A 21199-nucleotide genomic window follows, 5' to 3' on the forward strand; every position below is an offset into this window, starting at 1 on the left:
CACTCCCCATCCCTCCCCCCAGCTCTCCCTCACTATCCCTCCCTCTCACTCCCCATCCCTGCCGCCAGCTCTCCCTCACTATCCCTCCCTCTCACTCCCCATCCCTCCCCCCAGCTCTCCCTCACTATCCCTCCCTCTCACTCACTCTCCCTCCTCCCAAATCTCCCTCACTATCCCTCCCTCTCACTCACTCTCCCTCCCCCAGCTCTCCCTCACTATCCCTCCCTTTCACGCACCATCCCTCCCCCCAGCTCTCCCTCACTATTCCTCCCTCTCACTCACTCTCCCTCCCCCAGCTCTTCCTCACTATCCCTCCCTCTCACTCACTCTCCCTCCCCCAGCTCTCCCTCACTATCCCTCCCTCTCACTCACTCTCCCTCCCCCAGCTCTCCCTCACTATCCCTCCCTCTCACTCACTCTCCCTCCCCCAGCTCTCCCTCACTATCCCTCCCTCTCACTCACTCTCCCTCCCCCCAGCTCTCCCTCACTATCCCTCCCTCTCACTCACTCTCCCTCCACCAAGCTCTCCCTCACTATCGCTCCCTCTCACTCACTCTCCCTCCCCCAGCTCTCCCTCACTATCCCTCCCTCACTATGCCTCCCTCTCATTCCCCATTCCTCCCCCCAGCTCTCCCTCACTATCCCTCCCTCTCACTCCCCATCCCTCCCCCCAGCTTTCCCTCACTATCCCACCCTCTCACTCCCCATTCCTCACCCCAGCTCTCCCTCACTATCCCTCCCTCTCACTCACTCTCCCTCCACCAAGCTCTCCCTCACTATCCCTCCCTCTCACTCACTCTCCCTCCCCCAGCTCTCCCTCTCTATCCCTCCCTCACTATGCCTCCCTCTCACTCCCCATCCCTCCCCCCAGCTCTCCCTCACTATCCCTCCCTCTCACTCCCCATCCCTCCCCCCAGCTCTCTCTCACTATCCCTCCTTCTCACTCCCCATCCCTGCCCCCAGCTCTCCCTCACTATCCCTCCCTCTCACTCCCCATCCCTCCCCCCAGCTCTCCCTCACTATCCCTCCCTCTCACTCACTCTCCCTCCTCCCAAATCTCCCTCACTATCCCTCCCTCTCACTCACTCTCCCTCCCCCAGCTCTCCCTCACTATCCCTCCCTCTCACTCACTCTCCCTCCTCCCAAAACTCCCTCACTATCCCTCCCTCTCACTCACTCTCCCTCCCCCCAGCTCTCCCTCACTATCCCTCCCTCTCACTCACTCTCCCTCCTCCCAAAGCTCCCACACTATCCCACCCTCTCACTCCCCATCCCTCCCCCAACTCTCCCTCACTATCCCTCCCTCTCACTCACTCTCCCTCCTCCCAAATCTCGCTCACTATCCCTCCCTCTCACTCCCCATCCCTCCCCCCAGCTCTCCCTCACTATCCCACCCTCTCACTCCCCATCCCTCCCCCAACTCTCCCTCACTATCCCTCCCTCTCACTCCCCATGCCTCCCCCCAGCTCTCCCTCACTATCCCTCCCTCTCACTCCCCATGCCTCCCCCCAGCTCTCCCGCACTATCCCTCCCTCTCACTCACTCTCCCTCCACCCAAAGCTCCCACACTATCCCTCCCACTCACTCCCGATCCCTCCCCCCAGCTCTTCCTCACTATCCCTCCCTCTCACTCACTCTCCCTCCTCCCAAAACTCCCTCACTATCCCTCCCTCTCACTCACTCTCCCTCCCCCAGCTCTCCCTCACTATCCCACCCTCTCACTCCCCATCCCTCCCCCAACTCTCCCTCACTACCCGTCCCTCTCACTCCCAATCCCTCCCCCCAGCTCTCCCTCACTATCCCACCCTCTCACTCCCCATCCCTCCCCCCAGCTCTCCCTCACTATCCCTCCCTCTCACTCACTCTCCCTCCCCCAGCTCTCCCTCACTATCCCTCCCTCACTATGCCTCCCTCTCACTCCCCATCCCTCCCCCCAGCTCTCCCTCACTATCCCTCCCTCTCACACCCCATCCCTCCCCCCAGCTCTCCCTCACTATCCCACCCTCTCACTCCCCATCCCTCCCCCCAGCTCTCCCTCACTATCCCTCCATCTCACTCACTCTCCCTCCCCCAGATCTCCCTCACTACCCCTCCCTCACTATGCCTCCCTCTCACTCCCCATCCCTCCCCCCAGCTCTCCCTCACTATCCCTCCCTCTCACTCCCCATCCCTACCCCCAGCTCTCTCTCACTATCCCTCCTTCTCACTGCCCATCCCTGCCGCCAGCTCTCCCTCACTATCCCTCCCTCTCACTCCCCATCCCTCCCCCCAGCTCTCCCTCACTATCCCTCCCTCTCACTCACTCTCCCTCCTCCAAAATCTCCCTCACTATCCCTCCCTCTCACTCACTCTCCCTCCCCAGCTCTCCCTCACTATCCCTGCCTCTCACTCACTCTCCCTCCTCCCAAATCTCCCTCACTATCCCTCCCTCTCACTCACTCTCCCTCCCCAGCTCTCCCTCACTATCCCTCCATCTCACTCACTCTCCCTCCCCCAGCTCTCCCTCACTATCCTCCCTCTCACGCACCATCCCTCCCCCCAGGTCTCCCTCACTATCCCTCCCTCTCACTCACTCTCCCTCCCCCAGCTCTTCCTCACTATCCCTCCCTCTCACTCACTCTCCCTCCCCCAGCTCTCCCTCACTAATCCCTCCCTCTCACGCCCCATCGCTCCCCCAGCTCTCCCTCACTATCCCTCCCTCTCACTCACTCTCCCTCCCCCCAGCTCTCCCTCACTACCCCTCCCTCTCACGCCCCATGCCTCCCCCCAGCTCTCCCTCACTATCCCTCCCTCTCACTCCCCATCCCTCCCCCAACTCTCCCTCACTATCCCTCCCTCTCAATCACTCTCCTCCCCCCAGCTCTCCCTCACTATCCCTCCCTCTCACTCACTCTCCCTCCACCAAGCTCTCCCTCACTATCGCTCCCTCTCACTCACTCTCCCTCCCCCAGCTCTCCCTCACTATCCTTCCCTCTCACTCACTCTCCCTCCCCCCAGCTCTCCCTCACTATGCCTCCCTCTCATTCCCCATCCCTCCCCCCAGCTCTCCCTCACTATCCCTCCCTCTCACTCCCCATCCCTCCCCCCAGCTCTCTCTCACTATCCCTCCTTCTCACTCCCCATCCCTGCCCCCAGCTCTCCCTCACTATCCCTCCCTCTCACTCCCCATCCCTCCCCCCAGCTCTCCCTCACTATCCCTCCCTCTCACTCACTCTCCCTCCTCCCAAATCTCCCTCACTATCCCTCCCTCTCACTCACTCTCCCTCCCCCAGCTCTCCCTGACTATCCCTCCCTCTCACTCACTCTCCCTCCTCCCAAATCTCCCTCACTATCCCTCCCTCTCACTCACTCTCCCTCCCCCCAGCTCTCCCTCACTATTCCTCCCTCTCACTCACTCTCCCTCCTCCAGCTCTTCCTCACTAGCCCTCCCTCTCACTCACTCTCCCTCCCCCAGCTCTCCCTCACTATCCCTCCCTCTCACACAACATCCCTCCCCCCAGCTCTCCCTCACTATTCCTCCCTCTCACTCACTCTCCCTCCTCCAGCTCTTCCTCACTATCCCTCCCTCTCACTCACTCTCCCTCCCCCCAGCTCTCCCTCACTATCCCTCCCTCTCACTCACTCTCCCTCCTCCAGCTCTTCCTCACTATCCCTCCCTCTCACTCACTCTCCCTCCCCCATCTCTCCCTCACTATCCCTCCCTCTCACTCTCTCTCCCTCCTCCCATCTCTCCCTCACTATCCCTCCCTCTCACTTCCTCTCCCTCCCCCAGCTCTCCCTCACTATCCCTCCCTCTCACTCCCCATCCCTCCTCCCAGCTCTCCCTCACTATCCCACCCTCTCACTCCCCATCCCTCCCCCAACTCTCCCTCACTACCCCTCCCTCTCACGCCCCATGCCTCCCCCCAGCTCTCCCTCACTATCCCTCCCTCTCACTCACTCTCCCTCCTCCCAAAGCTCCCTCACTATCCCTCCCACTCACTCCCGATCCCTCCCCCAGCTCTCCCTCACTATCCCTCCCTCTCACTCCCCATCCCTCCCCCCAGCTCTCCCTCACTATCCCACCCTCTCACTCCCCATCCCTTCCCCAACTGTCCCTCACTACCCCTCCCTCTCACGCCCCATGCCTCCCCCCAGCTCTCCTGCACTATCCCTCCCTCTCACTCAGTCTCCCTCCTCCCAAAGCATCCACACTATCCCTCCCACTCACTCACTCTCCCTCCGCCAGCTCTCCCTCACTATCCCGCCCTCTCACTCCCCATCCCTCCCACCAGCTCCCCCTCACTATCCCTCCCTCTCACTCACTGTCCCTCCCCCCAGCTCCCCCTCACTGTCCCACCCTCTCATTCACTCTCCCTCCCACAGCTCTCCCTCACTGTACCTCCCTCTCACTCACTCTCCCTCCTCCCACCCTAACCTGCACATCCCTGGGCACTATGGGACAATTTAGCATGGACAATCCAACCTAACCTGCACATCCCTGGACACTATGGGACTATTTAGCATGGCCAATCCACCCTAACCTGCACATCCCTGGACACGATGGGACAATTTAGCATGGCCAACCCACCCTAACCAGCACATCCCTGGGCACTACGGGACAATTTAGCATGGCCAGCCCACCCTAACCTGCACATCCCTGGGCACTATGGGACAATTTAGCATGGCCAATCCACCCTAACCTGCACATCCCTGAGCACTATGGGACAATTTAGCATGGCCAATCCACCCTAACCTGCACATCCCTGAGCACTATGGGACAATTTAGTATGGCCAATCCACCCTAACCTGCACATCCCTGGACACGATGGGACAACTTAGCATGGCCAATCGACCCTAACCTGCACATCCCTGGGCACTACGGGACAATTTAGCATGGCCAATCCACCCTAACCTGCACATCCCTGGGCACTATGGGACAATTTAGCATGGTCAATCCACCCTAATCTGCACATCCCAGGACACGATGGGACAATTTAGCATGGCCAATCCACCCTAACCTGCACATCCCTGGGCACTACGGGACAATTTAGCAAGGCCAATCCACCCTAACTTGCACATCCCTGTGCACTACGGGACAATTTAGCATGGCCAATCCACCCTAACCTGCACATCCCTGGGCACTACGGGACAATTTAGCATGGCCAATCCACCCTAACCTGCACATCCCTGAGCACTACGGGACAATTTAGCATGGCCAATCCACCCTAACCTGCACATCCCTGGGCACTACGGGACAATTTAGCATGGCCAATCCACCCTAACCTGCACATCCCTGGGCACTACGGGACAATTTAGCATAGCCAATCCACCCTAACCTGCACATTCCTGAACACTAAAGGACAATTTAGCATGGCCAATCCACCCTAACCTGCACATCCCTGGGCACTACGGGACAATTTAGCATGGTCAATCCACCCTAACCTGCACATTCCTGAATACTACAGGACAATTTAGCATGGCCAATCCACCCTAACCTGCACATCCCTGGGCACTATGGGACAATTTAGCATGGCCAATCCACCCTAACCTGCACATCCCTGGGCACTATGGAACAATTTAGCATGGCCAATCCACCCGAACCTGCACATCCCTGGACGCTATGGGACAATTTAGCATGGCCAATCCAACCGAACATGCACATCCCTGGGCACTATGGGACAATTTAGCTTGGCCAATCCACCCTAACCTGCACATCCCAGGACACGATGGGACAATTTAGCATGGCCAATCCACCCTAACCTGCACATCCCTGGACACTGTGGGACAATTTATCATGGCCAATCCACCCTAACCTGCACATCCCTGGACACTATGGGACAATTTAGCATGGCCAATACACCCTAACCTGCACATCCCTGGACACTATGGGACAATTTCGCATGGCCAATCGACCCTAACCTGCACATCCCTGGACACTGTGGGACAATTTAGCATGGCCAATCCACCCTAACCTGCACATCCCTGGGCACTATGGGACAATTTAGCATGGCCAATCCAACCTAACCTGCACATCCCTGGGCACTACGGGACAATTTAGCATGGCCAATCCACCCTAACCTGCACATCCCTGGGCTCTACGGGACAATTTAGCATGGCCAATCCACCCTAACCTGCACATCCCTGGGCACTACGGGACAATTTAGCATGGCCAATCCACCCTAACCTGCACATCCCTGGGCACTACGGGACAATTTAGCATGGCCAATCCAACCGAACCTGCACATCCCTGGACGCTATGGGACAATTTAGCATGGCCAATCCACCCTAACCTGCACATCCCAGGGCACTATGGGACAATTTAGCATGGCTAATCCACCCTAACCTGCACATCCCTGGGCACAATGGGACAATTTAGCATGGCTAATCCACCCTAACCTGCACATCCCTGGGCACTACGGGACAATTTAGCATGGCCAATCCAACCGAACCTGCACATCCCTGGACGCTATGGGACAATTTAGCATGGACATTACACCCTCACCTGCACATCCCAGGACACTATGGGACAATTTAGCATGGCCAATCCACCCTGACCTGCACACCCCAGGGCACTATGGGACAATTTAGCATGGCTAATCCACCCTAACCTGCACATCCCTGGGCACAATGGGACAATTTAGCATGGCCAATACACCCTAACCTGCACATCCCAGGACACTCTGGGACAATTTAGCATGGCTAATCCACCCTAACCTGCACATCCCTGGGCACTATGGGACAATTTAGCATGGCCAATCCACCCTAACCTGCACATCCCAGGACACTATGGGACAATTTAGCATGGCCAATCCACCCTAACCTGCACATCCCTGGGCACTATGGGACAAATTAGCATGGCCAATCCACCCTAACTTGCACATCCCTGGGCACTACGGGACAATTAAGCATGGCCAATCCACCCTAACCTGCACATCCCTGGGCACTACGGGACAATTTAGCATGGCCAATCCACCCTAACCTGCACATCCCAGGGCACTCCGGGACAATTTAGCATGGCCAATCCACCCTAACCTGCACATTCCTGAACACTAAAGGACAATTTAGCATGGCCAATCCACCCTAACCTGCACATCCCTGGGCACTACGGGACAATTTAGCATGGTCAATCCACCCTAACCTGCACATCCCTGAGCACTATGGGACAATTTAGCATGGCCAATCCACCCTAACCTGCACATCCCTGGGCACTGTGGGACAATTTAGCATGGCCAATCGACCCTAACCTGCACATCCCTGGGCACTGCGGAACAATTTAGCATGGCCAATCCACCCGAACCTGCACAACCCTGGACGCTATGGGACAATTTAGCATGGCCAATCCACCCGAACCTGCACATCCCTGGGCACTACGGGACAATTTAGCATGGCCAATACACCCTAACCTGCACATCCCAGGACACGATGGGACAATTTAGTATGGCCAATACACCCTAACCTGCACATCCCTGGACACTATGGGACAATTTATCATGGCCAATCCACCCTAACCTGCACATCCCAGGACACTATGGGACAATTTAGCATGGCCAATCGACCCAAACCTGCACATCCCTAGGCACTATGGGACAAATTAGCATGGCCAATCCACCCTAACCTGCACATCCCTGGGCACTACGGGACAATTTAGCATGGCCAATCCACCCTAACCTGCACATCCCTGGGCACTATGGGACAATTTAGCATGGCCAATCCAACCTAACCTGCACATCCCTGGACACTATGGGACAATTTAGCATGGCCAATCCACCCTAACCTGCACATTCCTGAACACTACAGGACAATTTAGCATGGCCAATCCACCCTAACCTGCACATCCCTGGGCACTACGGTACAATTTGGCATGGCCAATCCACCCTAACCTGCACATCCCTGGGCACTACGGGACAATTTAGCATGGCCAATCCACCCTAACCTGCACATCCCTGGGCACTACGGGACAATTTAGCATGGCCAATCCACCCTAAACTGCACATCGCTGGGCACTATGGGACAATTTAGCATGGCCAATCCACCCTAACCTGCACATCCCTGGGCACTACGGCACAATTTAGCATGGCCAATCCACCCTAACCTGCACATCCCGGGGCACTATGGGACAATTTAGCATGGACATTACACCCTCACCTGCACATCCCTGGGCACTGCGGAACAATTTAGCATGGCCAACCCACCCTGACCTGCACATCCCTGGGCACTATGGGACAATTTAGCATGGACATTACACCCTCACCTGAACATCCCAGGACACTATGGGACAATTTAGCATGGCCAATACACCCTAACCTGCACATCCCAGGACACTCTGGGACAATTTAGCATGGCCAATCCACCCTAACCTGTACATCCCTGGACACTGTGGGACAATTTAGCATGGCCAATCGACCCTAACCTGCACATCCCTGGGCACTATGGGATAATTTAGCATGGCCAATCCACCCTAACCTGCACATCCCTGGGCACTATGGGACAATTTCGCATGGCCAATCCACCCTAACCTGCACATCCCTGGGCACTATGGGACAAATTAGCATGGCCAATCCACCCTAACTTGCACATCCCTGGGCACTACGGGACAATTTAGCATGGCCAATCCACCCTAACCTGCACATCCCTGGGCACTATGGGACAAATTAGCATGGCCAATCCACCCTAACTTGCACACTCCTGGGCACTACGGGACAATTTAGCATGGCCAATCCACCCTAACCTGCACATCCCTGCGCACTACGGGACAATTTAGCATCGCCAATCCACCCTAACCTGCACATTCCTGAACACTAAAGGACAATTTAGCATGGCCAATCCACCCTAACCTGCACATCCCTGGGCACTACGGGACAATTTAGCATGGTCAATCCACCCTAACCTGCACATTCCTGAACACTACGGGACAATTTAGCATGGCCAATCCACCCTAACCTGCACATCCCTGGGCACTATGGGACAATTTAGCATGGCCAATCCACCCTAACCTGCACGTCCCTGGGCACTGTGGGACAATTTAGCATGGCCAATCGACCCTAACCTGCACATCCCTGGGCACTACGGAACAATTTAGCATGGCCAATCCACCCTAACCTGCACATCCCTGGACGCTATGGGACAATTTAGCATGGCCAATCCACCCGAACCTGCACATCCCTGGGCACTACGGGACAATTTAGCATGGCCAATACACCCTAACCTGCACATCCCAGGACACGATGGGACAATTTAGTTTGGCCAATCCACCCTAACCTGCACATCCCAGGACACTATGGGACAATTTATCATGGCCAATACACCCTAACCTGCACATCCCAGGACACTATGGGACAATTTAGCATGGCCAATCTACCCTAATCTGCACATCCCAGGACACTATGGGACAACTTTAGCATGGCCAATCGACCCGAACCTGCACATCCCTAGGCACTATGGGACAAATTAGCATGGCCAATCCACCCTAACCTGCACATCCCTGGGCACTACAGGACAATTTAGCATGGCCAATCCACCCTAACCTGCACATCCCTGGGCACTATGGGACAATTTAGCATGGCCAATCCAACCTAACCTGCACATCCCTGGGCACTACGGGACAATTTAGCATGGCCAATCCACCCTAACCTGCACATTCCTGAACACTACAGGACAATTTAGCATGGCCAATCCACCCTAACCTGCACATCCCTGCGCACTACGGGACAATTTAGCATGGCCAATCCACCCTAACCTGCACATCCCTGGGCACTACGGGACAATTTAGCATGGCCAATCCACCCGAACCTGCACATTCCTGGGCACTACGGGACAGTTTAGCATGGCCAATCCACCCGAAACTGCACATCGCTGGGCACTATGGGACAATTTAGCATGGCCAATCCACCCTAACCTGCACATCCCTGGGTACTACGGCACAATTTAGCATGGCCAATCCACCCTAACCTGCACATCCCGGGGCACTATGGGACAATTTAGCATGGCCAATCCACCCTAACCTGCACATCCCGGGGCACTATGGGACAATTTAGCATGGACATTACACCCTCACCTGCACATCCCAGGACACTATGGGACAATTTAGCATGGCCAATCCACCCTAACCTGTACATCCCTGGACACTGTGGGACAATTTAGCATGGCCAATCGACCCTAACCTGCACATCCCTGGGCACTATGGGATAATTTAGCATGGCGAATTCACCCTAACCTGCACATTCCTGAACACTACAGGACAAGTTAGCATGGCCAATCCACCCTAACCTGCACATTCCTGAACACTACAGGACAACTTAGCAAGGCCAATCCACCCTAACCTGCACATCCCTGGGCACTATGGGACAATTTAGCATGGCCAATCCATCCTAACCTGCACATCCCAGGACACTATGGGACAATTTAGCATGGCCAATCCAACCGAACCTGCACATCCCTGGACACTATGGGACAATTTAGCATGGCCAATCGACCCTAACCTGCACATCCCTGGGCACTACGGGACAATTTAGCATGGCCAATCCACCCTAACCTGCACATCGCTGGGCACTACGGGACAATTTAGCATGGCCAATCCACCCTAACCTGCACATTCCTGAACACTACAGGACAATTTAGCATGGCCAATCCACCCTAACCTGCACATCCCTGCGCACTACGGGACAATTTAGCATGGCCAATCCACCCTAACCTGCACATCCCTGGGCACTACGGGACAATTTAGCATGGCCAATCCACCCGAACCTGCACATTCCTGGGCACTACGGGACAGTTTAGCATGGCCAATCCACCCGAAACTGCACATCGCTGGGCACTATGGGACAATTTAGCATGGTCAATCCACCCTAACCTGCACATCCCTGGGTACTACGGCACAATTTAGCATGGCCAATCCACCCTAACCTGCACATCCCGGGGCACTATGGGACAATTTCGCATGGCCAATCCACCCTAATCTGCACACCCCAGGACACAATGGGACAATTTAGCATGGCCAATCCACCCTAACCTGCACATCCCTGGGTACTGTGGGACAATTTAGCATGGCCAATCCACCCTAACCTGCACATCCCTGGGCACTATGGGACAATTTAGCATGGCCAATCCACCCTAACCTGCACATCCCTGGGCACTACGGGACAATTTAGCATGGCGAATTCACCCTAACCTGCACATTCCTGAACACTACAGGACAAGTTAGCATGGCCAATCCACCCTAACCTGCACATTCCTGAACACTACAGGACAACTTAGCAAGGCCAATCCACCCTAACCTGCACATCCCTGGGCACTATGGGACAATTTAGCATGGCCAATCCATCCTAACCTGCACATCCCTGGACGCTATGGGACAATTTAGCATGGCCAATCCACCCTAACCTGCACATCCCTGGACACTATGGGACAATTTAGCATGGCCAATCCACCCTAACCTGCACATCCCTGGGCACTATGGGACAATTTAGCATGGCCAATCCACCCTAACCTGCACATCCCTGGGCACTATGGGATAATTTAGCATGGCCAATACAACCTAACCTGCACATCCCTGGACACTATGGGACAATTTAGCATGGCCAATACACCCTAACCTGCACATCCCAGGACACGATGGGACAATTTAGCATGGCCAGTCCACCCTAACCTGCACATCCCTGGGCACTATGGGACAATTTAGCATGGCCAATCCACCCTAACCTGCACATCCCAGGACACTATGGAACAATTTAGCATGGCCAATACACCCTAACCTGCACATCCCTGGACACTATGGGACAATTTAGCATGGCCAATCGACCCTAACCTGCACATCCCTGGGCACTATGGGACAAATTAGCATGGCCAATCCACCCTAACCTGCACATCCCGGGGCACTGCGGGACAACTTAGCATGGCCAATCCACCCTAACCTGCACATCCCTGGGCACTATGGGACAATTTAGCATGGCCAATCGACCCTAACCTGCACATCCCTGGGCACTATGGGACAATTTAGCATGGCCAATCCACCCTAACCTGCACATCCCTGGGCACTATGGGACAATTTAACATGGCCAATCGACCCTAACCTGCACATCCCTGGGCACTACGGGACAATTTAGCAAGGCCAATCCACCCTAACCTGCACATCCCTGGGCACTACTGGACAATTTAGCATGGCCAATCCACCCTAACCTGCACATCCCTGGGCACTACGGGACAATTTAGCATGGCCAATCCACCCTAACCTGCACATCCCTGGGCACTATGGGACAATTTCGCATGGCCAATCCACCCTAATCTGCACACCCCAGGACACAATGGGACAATTTAGCATGGCCAATCCACCCTAACCTGCACATCCCTGGGTACTGTGGGACAATTTAGCATGGCCAATCCACCCTAACCTGCACATCCCTGGGCACTATGGGACAATTTAGCATGGCCAATCCACCCTAACCTGCACATCCCTGGGCACTACGGGACAATTTAGCATGGCGAATTCACCCTAACCTGCACATTCCTGAACACTACAGGACAAGTTAGCATGGCCAATCCACCCTAACCTGCACATTCCTGAACACTACAGGACAACTTAGCAAGGCCAATCCACCCTAACCTGCACATCCCTGGGCACTATGGGACAATTTAGCATGGCCAATCCATCCTAACCTGCACATCCCTGGACGCTATGGGACAATTTATCATGGCCAATCCACCCTAACCTGCACATCCCTGGACACTATGGGACAATTTAGCATGGCCAATCCACCCTAACCTGCACATCCCTGGGCACTATGGGACAATTTAGCATGGCCAATCCACCCTAACCTGCACATCCCTGGGCACTATGGGATAATTTAGCATGGCCAATACACCCTAACCTGCACATCCCTGGACACTATGGGACAATTTAGCATGGCCAATACACCCTAACGTGCACATCCCAGGACACGATGGGACAATTTAGCATGGCCAGTCCACCCTAACCTGCACATCCCTGGGCACTATGGGACAATTTAGCATGGCCAATCCACCCTAACCTGCACATCCCAGGACACTATGGAACAATTTAGCATGGCCAATACACCCTAACCTGCACATCCCTGGACACTATGGGACAATTTAGCATGGCCAATCGACCCTAACCTGCACATCCCTGGGCACTATGGGACAAATTAGCATGGCCAATCCACCCTAACCTGCACATCCCGGGGCACTGCGGGACAACTTAGCATGGCCAATCCACCCTAACCTGCACATCCCTGGGCACTATGGGACAATTTAACATGGCCAATCCACCCTAACCTGCACATCCCTGGGCACTATGGGACAATTTAGCATGGCCAATCGACCCTAACCTGCACATCCCTGGGCACTATGGGACAATTTAGCATGGCCAATCCACCCTAACCTGCACATCCCTGGGCACTATGGGACAATTTAACATGGCCAATCGACCCTAACCTGCACATCCCTGGGCACTACGGGACAATTTAGCAAGGCCAATCCACCCTAACCTGCACATCCCTGGGCACTACTGGACAATTTAGCATGGCCAATCCACCCTAACCTGCACATCCCTGGGCACTACGGGACAATTTAGCATGGCCAATCCACCCTAACCTGCACATCCCTGGGCACGACGGGACAATTTAGCATGGCCAATCCACCCTAACCTGCACTTCCCTGGGCACTACGGAACAATTTAGCCTGGCCAATCCACCCTAACCTGCACATACCTGGGCACTATGGGACAATTTAGCATGGCCAATCCACCCTAACCTGCACATCCCTGGGCACTACGGGACAATTTAGCATGGCCAATCCACCCTAACCTGCACACCCCTGGGCATTATGGGACAATTTAGCATGGCCAATCCCCCCTAACCTGCACATCCCTGGGCACTACGGGACAATTTAGCATGGCTAATCCACCCTAACCTGCACATCCCTGGGCACTACGGGACAATTTAGCATGGCTAATCCACCCTAACCTGCACATTCCTGAACACTACAGGACAATTTAGCATGGCCAATACACCCTAACCTGCACATTCCTGAACAGTACAGGACAATTTAGCATGGCCAATCCACCCTAACCTGCACATCCCTGGACACTATGGGACAATTTAGCATGGCCAATCCACCCTAAACTGCACATTCCTGAACACTACAGGACAATTTCGCATGGCCAATCCACCCTAACCTGCACATCCCTGGACACTATGGGACAATTTAGCATGGCCAATCCACCCTAACCTGCACATCCCTGGGCACTACGGGACAATTTAGCATGGCCAATCCACCCTAACCTGCACATCCCAGGACGCTATGGGACAATTTAGCATGGCCAATCCACCCTAACCTGCACATCCCTGGACACTATGGGACAATTTAGCATGGCCAATCCACCCTAACCTGCACATACCTGGACACTACGGGACAATTTAGCATGGCCAATCCACCCTAACCTGCACATCCCTGGACACTACGGGACAATTTAGCATGGCCAATCCACCCTAACCTGCACATCCCTGGGCACTATGGGATAACTTAGCATGGCCAATACACCCTAACCTGCACATCCCTGGGCACTATGGGACAATTTAGCATGGCCAATACACCCTAACCTGCACATCCCAGGACACGAGGGGACAATTTAGTATGGCCAGTCCACCCTAACCTGCACATCCCAGGACACTATGGGACAATTTAGCATGACCAATCCACCCTAACCTGCACATCCTTGGGCACTATGGGACAATTTAGCATGGCCAATCCACCCTAACCTGCACATCCCAGGACACTATGGGACAATTTAGCATGGCCAATACACCCTAACCTGCACATCCGTGGACACTATGGGACAATTTAGCATTGCCAATCGACCCTAACCTGCACATCCCTGGGCACTATGGGACAATTTAGCATGGCCAATCCACCCTAATCTGCACATCCCAGGACACTATGGGACAATTTAGCATGGCCAATCGACACTAACCTGCACATCCCTGGGCCGTTATGGGACAAATTAGCATGGCCAATCCACCCTAAACTGCACATCCTTGGGCACTATGGGACAATTTAGCATGGCCAATACACCCTAACCTGCACATTCCTGGGCACTATGGGACAATTTAGCATGGCCAATACACCCTAACCTGCACATTCCTGAACACTCCAGGACAATTTAGCATGGCCAATCCACCCTAACCTGCACATCCCTGTGCACTACGGGACAATTTAGCATGGCCAATCCACCCTGAACTGCACACCCCTGGGCACTATGGGACAATTTAGCATGGCCAATCCACCCGAACCTGCACATCCCTGGGCACTACGGGACAATTTAGCATGGCCAATCCACCCTAACCTGCACATTCCTGAACACTACAGGACAATTTAGCATGGCCAATCCACCCTAACCTGCACATCCCTGGGCACTATGGGACAATTTAGCATGGCCAATCCTGCCTAACTCGCACATCCCTGGGCACTACGGGACAATTTAGCATGGCCAATCCACCCGAACCTGCACATCCCTGGGCACTATGGGACAATTTAGCATGGCCAATCCACCCGAAACTGCACATCCCTGGACTCTATGGGACAATTTTGCATGGCCAATCCACCAGAACCTGCACATCCCTGGACACTATGGGACAATTTAGCATGGCCAATCCACCCTAACCTGCACATCCCTGGGCACTATGGGACAAATTATCATGGCCAATCCACCCTAACCTGCACATCCCTGGGCACTATGGGACAATTTATCATTGCCAATACACCCTAACCTGCACATCCCAGGACACTATGGGACAATTTAGCATGGCCAATCCACCCTAACCTGCACATCCCAGGACACTATGGGACAATTTAGCATGGCCAATCCACCCTAACCTGCACATCCCTGGACACTATGGGACAGTTTAACATGGCCAATCGACCCTAACCTGCACATCCCTGGGCACTATGGGACAATTTAGCATGGCCAATCCACCTAACCTGCACATCCCTGGGCACTACTGGACAATTTAGCATGGCCAATCCACCCTAACCTGCACATCCCTGGGCACTACGGGACAATTTAGAATGGCAAATCCACCCTAACCTGCACTTCCCTGGGCACTACGGATCAATTTAGCATGGCCAATCCACCCTAACCTGCACACACCTGGGCACTACGGGACAATTTAGCATGGCCAATCCACCCTAACCTGCACACCCCTGGGCATTATGGGACAATTTAGCATGGCCAATCCCCCCTAACCTGCACATCCCTGGGCTCTACGTGACAATTTAGCATGGCCAATCCACCCTAACCTGCACATCCCTGGGCACTATGGGACAATTTAGCATGGCCAATCCACCCTAACCTGCACACCCCTGGGCACTATGGGACAATTTAGCATGGCAAATCCACCCTAACCTGCACACCCCTGGGCATTATGGGACAATTTAGCATGGCCAATCCCCCCTAACCTGCACATCCCTGGGCACTACGGGACAATTTAGCATGGCCAATCCACCCTAACCTGCACATTCCTGAACACTACAGGACAATTTAGCATGGCCAATACACCCTAACCTGCACATTCCTGAACACTACAGGACAATTTAGCATGGCCAATCCACCCTAACCTGCACATCCCAGGATACTATTGGACAATTTAGCATGGCCAATCCACCCTAATCTGCACATCCCAGGACACTGTGGGACAATTTAGCATGGCCAATCGACCCTAACCTGGACATCCCTGGGCACTATGGGACAAATTAGCATGGCCAATCCACCCTAACCTGCACATCCCTGGGCACTACGGGACAACTTAGCATGGCCAATCCACCCTAACCTGCACATCCCTGGGCACTATGGGACAATTTAGCATGGCCAATCCACCCTAACCTGCACATCCCTGGGCACTACGGGACAATTTAGCATAGCCAATACACCCTAACCTGCACATTCCTGAACACTACAGGACAATTTAGCATGGCCAATCCACCCTAACCTGCACATCCCTGGACACTATGGGACAATTTAGCATGGCCAATCCACCCTAACCTGCACATACCTGGACACTACGGGACAATTTAGCATGGCCAATCCACCCTAACCTGCACATCCCTGGACACTACGGGACAATTTAGCATGGCCAATCCACCCTAACCTGCACATCCCTGGGCACTATGGGATAACTTAGCATGGCCAATACACCCTAACCTGCACATCCCTGGGCACTATGGGACAATTTAGCATGGCCAATACACCCTAACCTGCACATCCCAGGACACGAGGGGACAATTTAGTATGGCCAGTCCACCCTAACCTGCACATCCCAGGACACTATGGGACAATTTAGCATGACCAATCCACCCTAACCTGCACATCCTTGGGCACTATGGGACAATTTAGCATGGCCAATCCACCCTAACCTGCACATCCCAGGACACTATGGGACAATTTAGCATGGCCAATACACCCTAACCTGCACATCCCTGGACACTATGGGACAATTTAGCATTGCCAATCGACCCTAACCTGCACATCCCTGGGCACTATGGGACAATTTAGCATGGCCAATCCACCCTAATCTGCACATCCCAGGACACTATGGGACAATTTAGCATGGCCAATCGACCCTAACCTGCACATCCCTGGGCCGTTATGGGACAAATTAGCATGGCCAATCCACCCTAAACTGCACATCCTTGGGCACTACAGGACAACTTAGCATGGCCAATCCACCCGAACCTGCACATCCCTGGGCACTACGGGACAATTTAGCATGGCCAATCCACCCTAACCTGCACATTCCTGAACACTACAGGACAATTTAGCATGGCCAATCCACCCTAACCTGCACATCCCTGGGCACTATGGGACAATTTAGCATGGCCAATCCTGCCTAACTCGCACATCCCTGGGCACTACGGGACAATTTAGCATGGCCAATCCACCCGAACCTGCACATCCCTGGGCACTATGGGACAATTTAGCATGGCCAATCCACCCGAAACTGCACATCCCTGGACTCTATGGGACAATTTTGCATGGCCAATCCACCAGAACCTGCACATCCCTGGACACTATGGGACAATTTAGCATGGCCAATCCACCCTAACCTGCACATCCCTGGGCACTATGGGACAAATTAGCATGGCCAATCCACCCTAACCTGCACATCCCTGAGCACTATGGGACAATTTATCATGGCCAATACACCCTAACCTGCACATCCCAGGACACTATGGGACAATTTAGCATGGCCAATCCACCCTAACCTGCACATCCCAGGACACTATGGGACAATTTAGCATGGCCAATCCACCCTAACCTGCACATCCCTGGACACTATGGGACAGTTTAACATGGCCAATCGACCCTAACCTGCACATCCCTGGGCACTATGGGACAATTTAGCATGGCCAATCCACCCTAACCTGCACATCCCTGGGCACTACTGGACAATTTAGCATGGCCAATCCACCCTAACCTGCACATCCCTGGGCACTACGGGACAATTTAGAATGGCAAATCCACCCTAACCTGCACTTCCCTGGGCACTACGGATCAATTTAGCATGGCCAATCCACCCTAACCTGCACACACCTGGGCACTACGGGACAATTTAGCATGGCCAATCCACCCTAACCTGCACACCCCTGGGCATTATGGGACAATTTAGCATGGCCAATCCCCCCTAACCTGCACATCCCTGGGCACTACGGGACAATTTAGCATGGCCAATCCACCCTAACCTGCACACCCCTGGGCATTATGGGACAATTTAGCATGGCCAATCCCCCCTAACCTGCACATCCCTGGGCACTACGGGACAATTTAGCATGGCCAATCCACCCTAACCTGCACATTCCTGAACACTACAGGACAATTTAGCATGGCCAATACACCCTAACCTGCACATTCCTGAACACTACAGGACAATTTAGCATGGCCAATCCACCCTAACCTGCACATCCCAGGACACTATTGGACAATTTAGCATGGCCAATCCACCCTAATCTGCACATCCCAGGACACTGTGGGACAATTTAGCATGGCCAATCGACCCTAACCTGGACATCCCTGGGCACTATGGGACAAATTAGCATGGCCAATCCACCCTAACCTGCACATCCCTGGGCACTACGGGACAACTTAGCATGGCCAATCCACCCTAACCTGCACATCCCTGGGCACTATGGGACAATTTAGCATGGCCAATCCACCCTAACCTGCACATCCCTGGGCACTACGGGACAATTTAGCATGGCCAATACACCCTAACCTGCACATTCCTGAACACTACAGGACAATTTAGCATGGCCAATCCACCCTAACCTGCACATCCCTGTGCACTACGGGACAATTTAGCATGGCCAATCCACCCTGAACTGCACACCCCTGGGCACTATGGGACAATTTAGCATGGCCAATCCACCCAACCTACACATCCCTGGGCACTACGGGACAATTTAGCATGGCGAATCCACCCTAACCTGCACATTCCTGAACACTACAGGACAATTTAGCATGGCCAATCCACCCTAACCTGCACATTCCTGAACACTACAGGACAATTTAGCAAGGCCAATCCACCCTAACCTGCACATCCCTGGGCACTATGGGACAATTTAGTCTGGCCAATCCTGCCTAGGTTAGGGTGGATTGGCCATCCTAAATTGTCCCATAGTGCCCAGGGATGTGCAGGTTAGGGTGGATCGGCCATGCTAAATTGTCCCGTAGTGCTCAGGGATGTGCAGGTTAGGGTGGATAGGCCATGCTAAATTGTCCCGTAGTGCCCAGGGATGTGCAGGTTAGGGTGGATTGGCCATGCTAAATTGTCCCATAGTGTCCAGGGATGTGCAGGTTCGGGTGGATTGGCCATGCTAAATTGTCCCATAGTGCCCAGGGATGTGCAGGTTAGGGTGGATTGGCCATGCTAAATTGTCCTGTAGTGCCCAGGGATGTGCAGGTTAGGGTGGATCCCTGGGAATCTCTTTCACAACCTCTGTTCCCTTGGCTGGAGGGGCCATGACCCTCAGGGGAAACCATGATCTCTCACGAGAGAGAGCAGTCCTTGGTTACGCTGCAATCTTAGTGACTTTCTTACCCCTCACCCCCCACCCCACCGCGGTCGGGGTGGTGGGTGTGGGGGAGTGGGGCAATGGGCAGCAGATACGTTGAGGACCACCATCTCCCCCCACCCCTGCAAGTTTCCCTCTGAGTTCTCCCCCCCAGCACCATCCTGAAATATATCAGCCATTCCTTCAGGGTCAGAATCCTGGAATGGCCTCCCTGTGCCCCTACCCCATATTGGGGAAAGGGGGAGGGAAATGGAGCGGGTCAACCCCCACCCCCCATCCCACCCCACCACCTTCTCAAGGGGAGGCGTGCACTTGGGAGGGGGCAATAAATGCCAGAAGTCCAATGAGGGAACTGTTTTTGTAATCAAAAAGTCTCTGTAGCTCACACACACATGCACGCATTCTCCACCCCTGACTCTAACTCCTCCTCAAACTCCGCAGGGACTGACTTTCCCAGACGGTCCACTTAAAAAGGTTTGGAAATTGGAGCAGTGTTGCTCATTGGAGAGGAACTGAGAGAGAGAGAAAGTGAGGGAGAGAGAGAGAGAAAGTGAGGGAGAGAACACAGAGTGTCAGAAACAGAGAGAGGGAGAGAAAGGGAGGGAGAGAACACAGAGTGTCAGAGAGAGGGAGAGACAGATACAGGAGGAGGGAGGGAGAGAGATAAGTAGAGACAGGCAAAGAGGGAGAACAGAGAGAGAGAGAGACACACAGACAGTGACAAAGAGGGAAAGGGATCAACAGAGATAGGCAGAGACAGAGAGAGAGAGACAAAGAGAGAGTGGCAGAGGGTGAAAGAAAGACAGTGAGAAAGAGACAGAGAGAGAAATATAGTGACAGAGGGGGAAAGGGAGCAACAGAGAGACTGAGACAGCTGCAGGAGGAGAAACAGTGTCACAGCAGAGAGAGAGGGAAGGGGAGAGAGCGAGAGATACAGAGTTAGAGAGGGAGAGATAGAGAGAGAGAGACAGAAAGAGGGAAACGGAGGTACAGAGACAGAGAGAAGCAGGGTCAGGCGGAGAGAGGGATAAGGAGGGGGTGGGGGGTGCCGGACAGATACAGAGAAGTCGAGTCAGTGCAGTTGAAGCTACAATCCCGGAATTCCGGACCTGCTGTGGAGATGGCCAGGAACTTCACCGGG

General features: G+C 54.2%; 1 protein-coding gene across 1 annotated transcript in view; it reads left to right on the forward strand.

Annotated features, from left to right (window-relative positions):
- Window positions 1-20604: 20604 nt before the first annotated feature.
- LOC122547762 (cellular retinoic acid-binding protein 2-like) overlaps window positions 20605-21199 on the forward strand; it is a 91027-nt gene continuing 90432 nt past the window's right edge. Inside the window, exon 1 of the mRNA XM_087985685.1 lies at window positions 20605-21199. This exon is cut by the window's right edge and continues 52 nt beyond it. Coding sequence (XP_087841811.1) covers window positions 21179-21199 — 21 coding nt within the window. The 5' untranslated portion in view covers window positions 20605-21178.

Source organism: Chiloscyllium plagiosum, unplaced genomic scaffold, assembly GCF_037043375.1.
Source record: "Chiloscyllium plagiosum isolate Xiang-an unplaced genomic scaffold, Cpla_swu_hap1 HiC_scaffold_77, whole genome shotgun sequence".
Lineage (NCBI taxonomy): Eukaryota > Metazoa > Chordata > Chondrichthyes > Orectolobiformes > Hemiscylliidae > Chiloscyllium > Chiloscyllium plagiosum.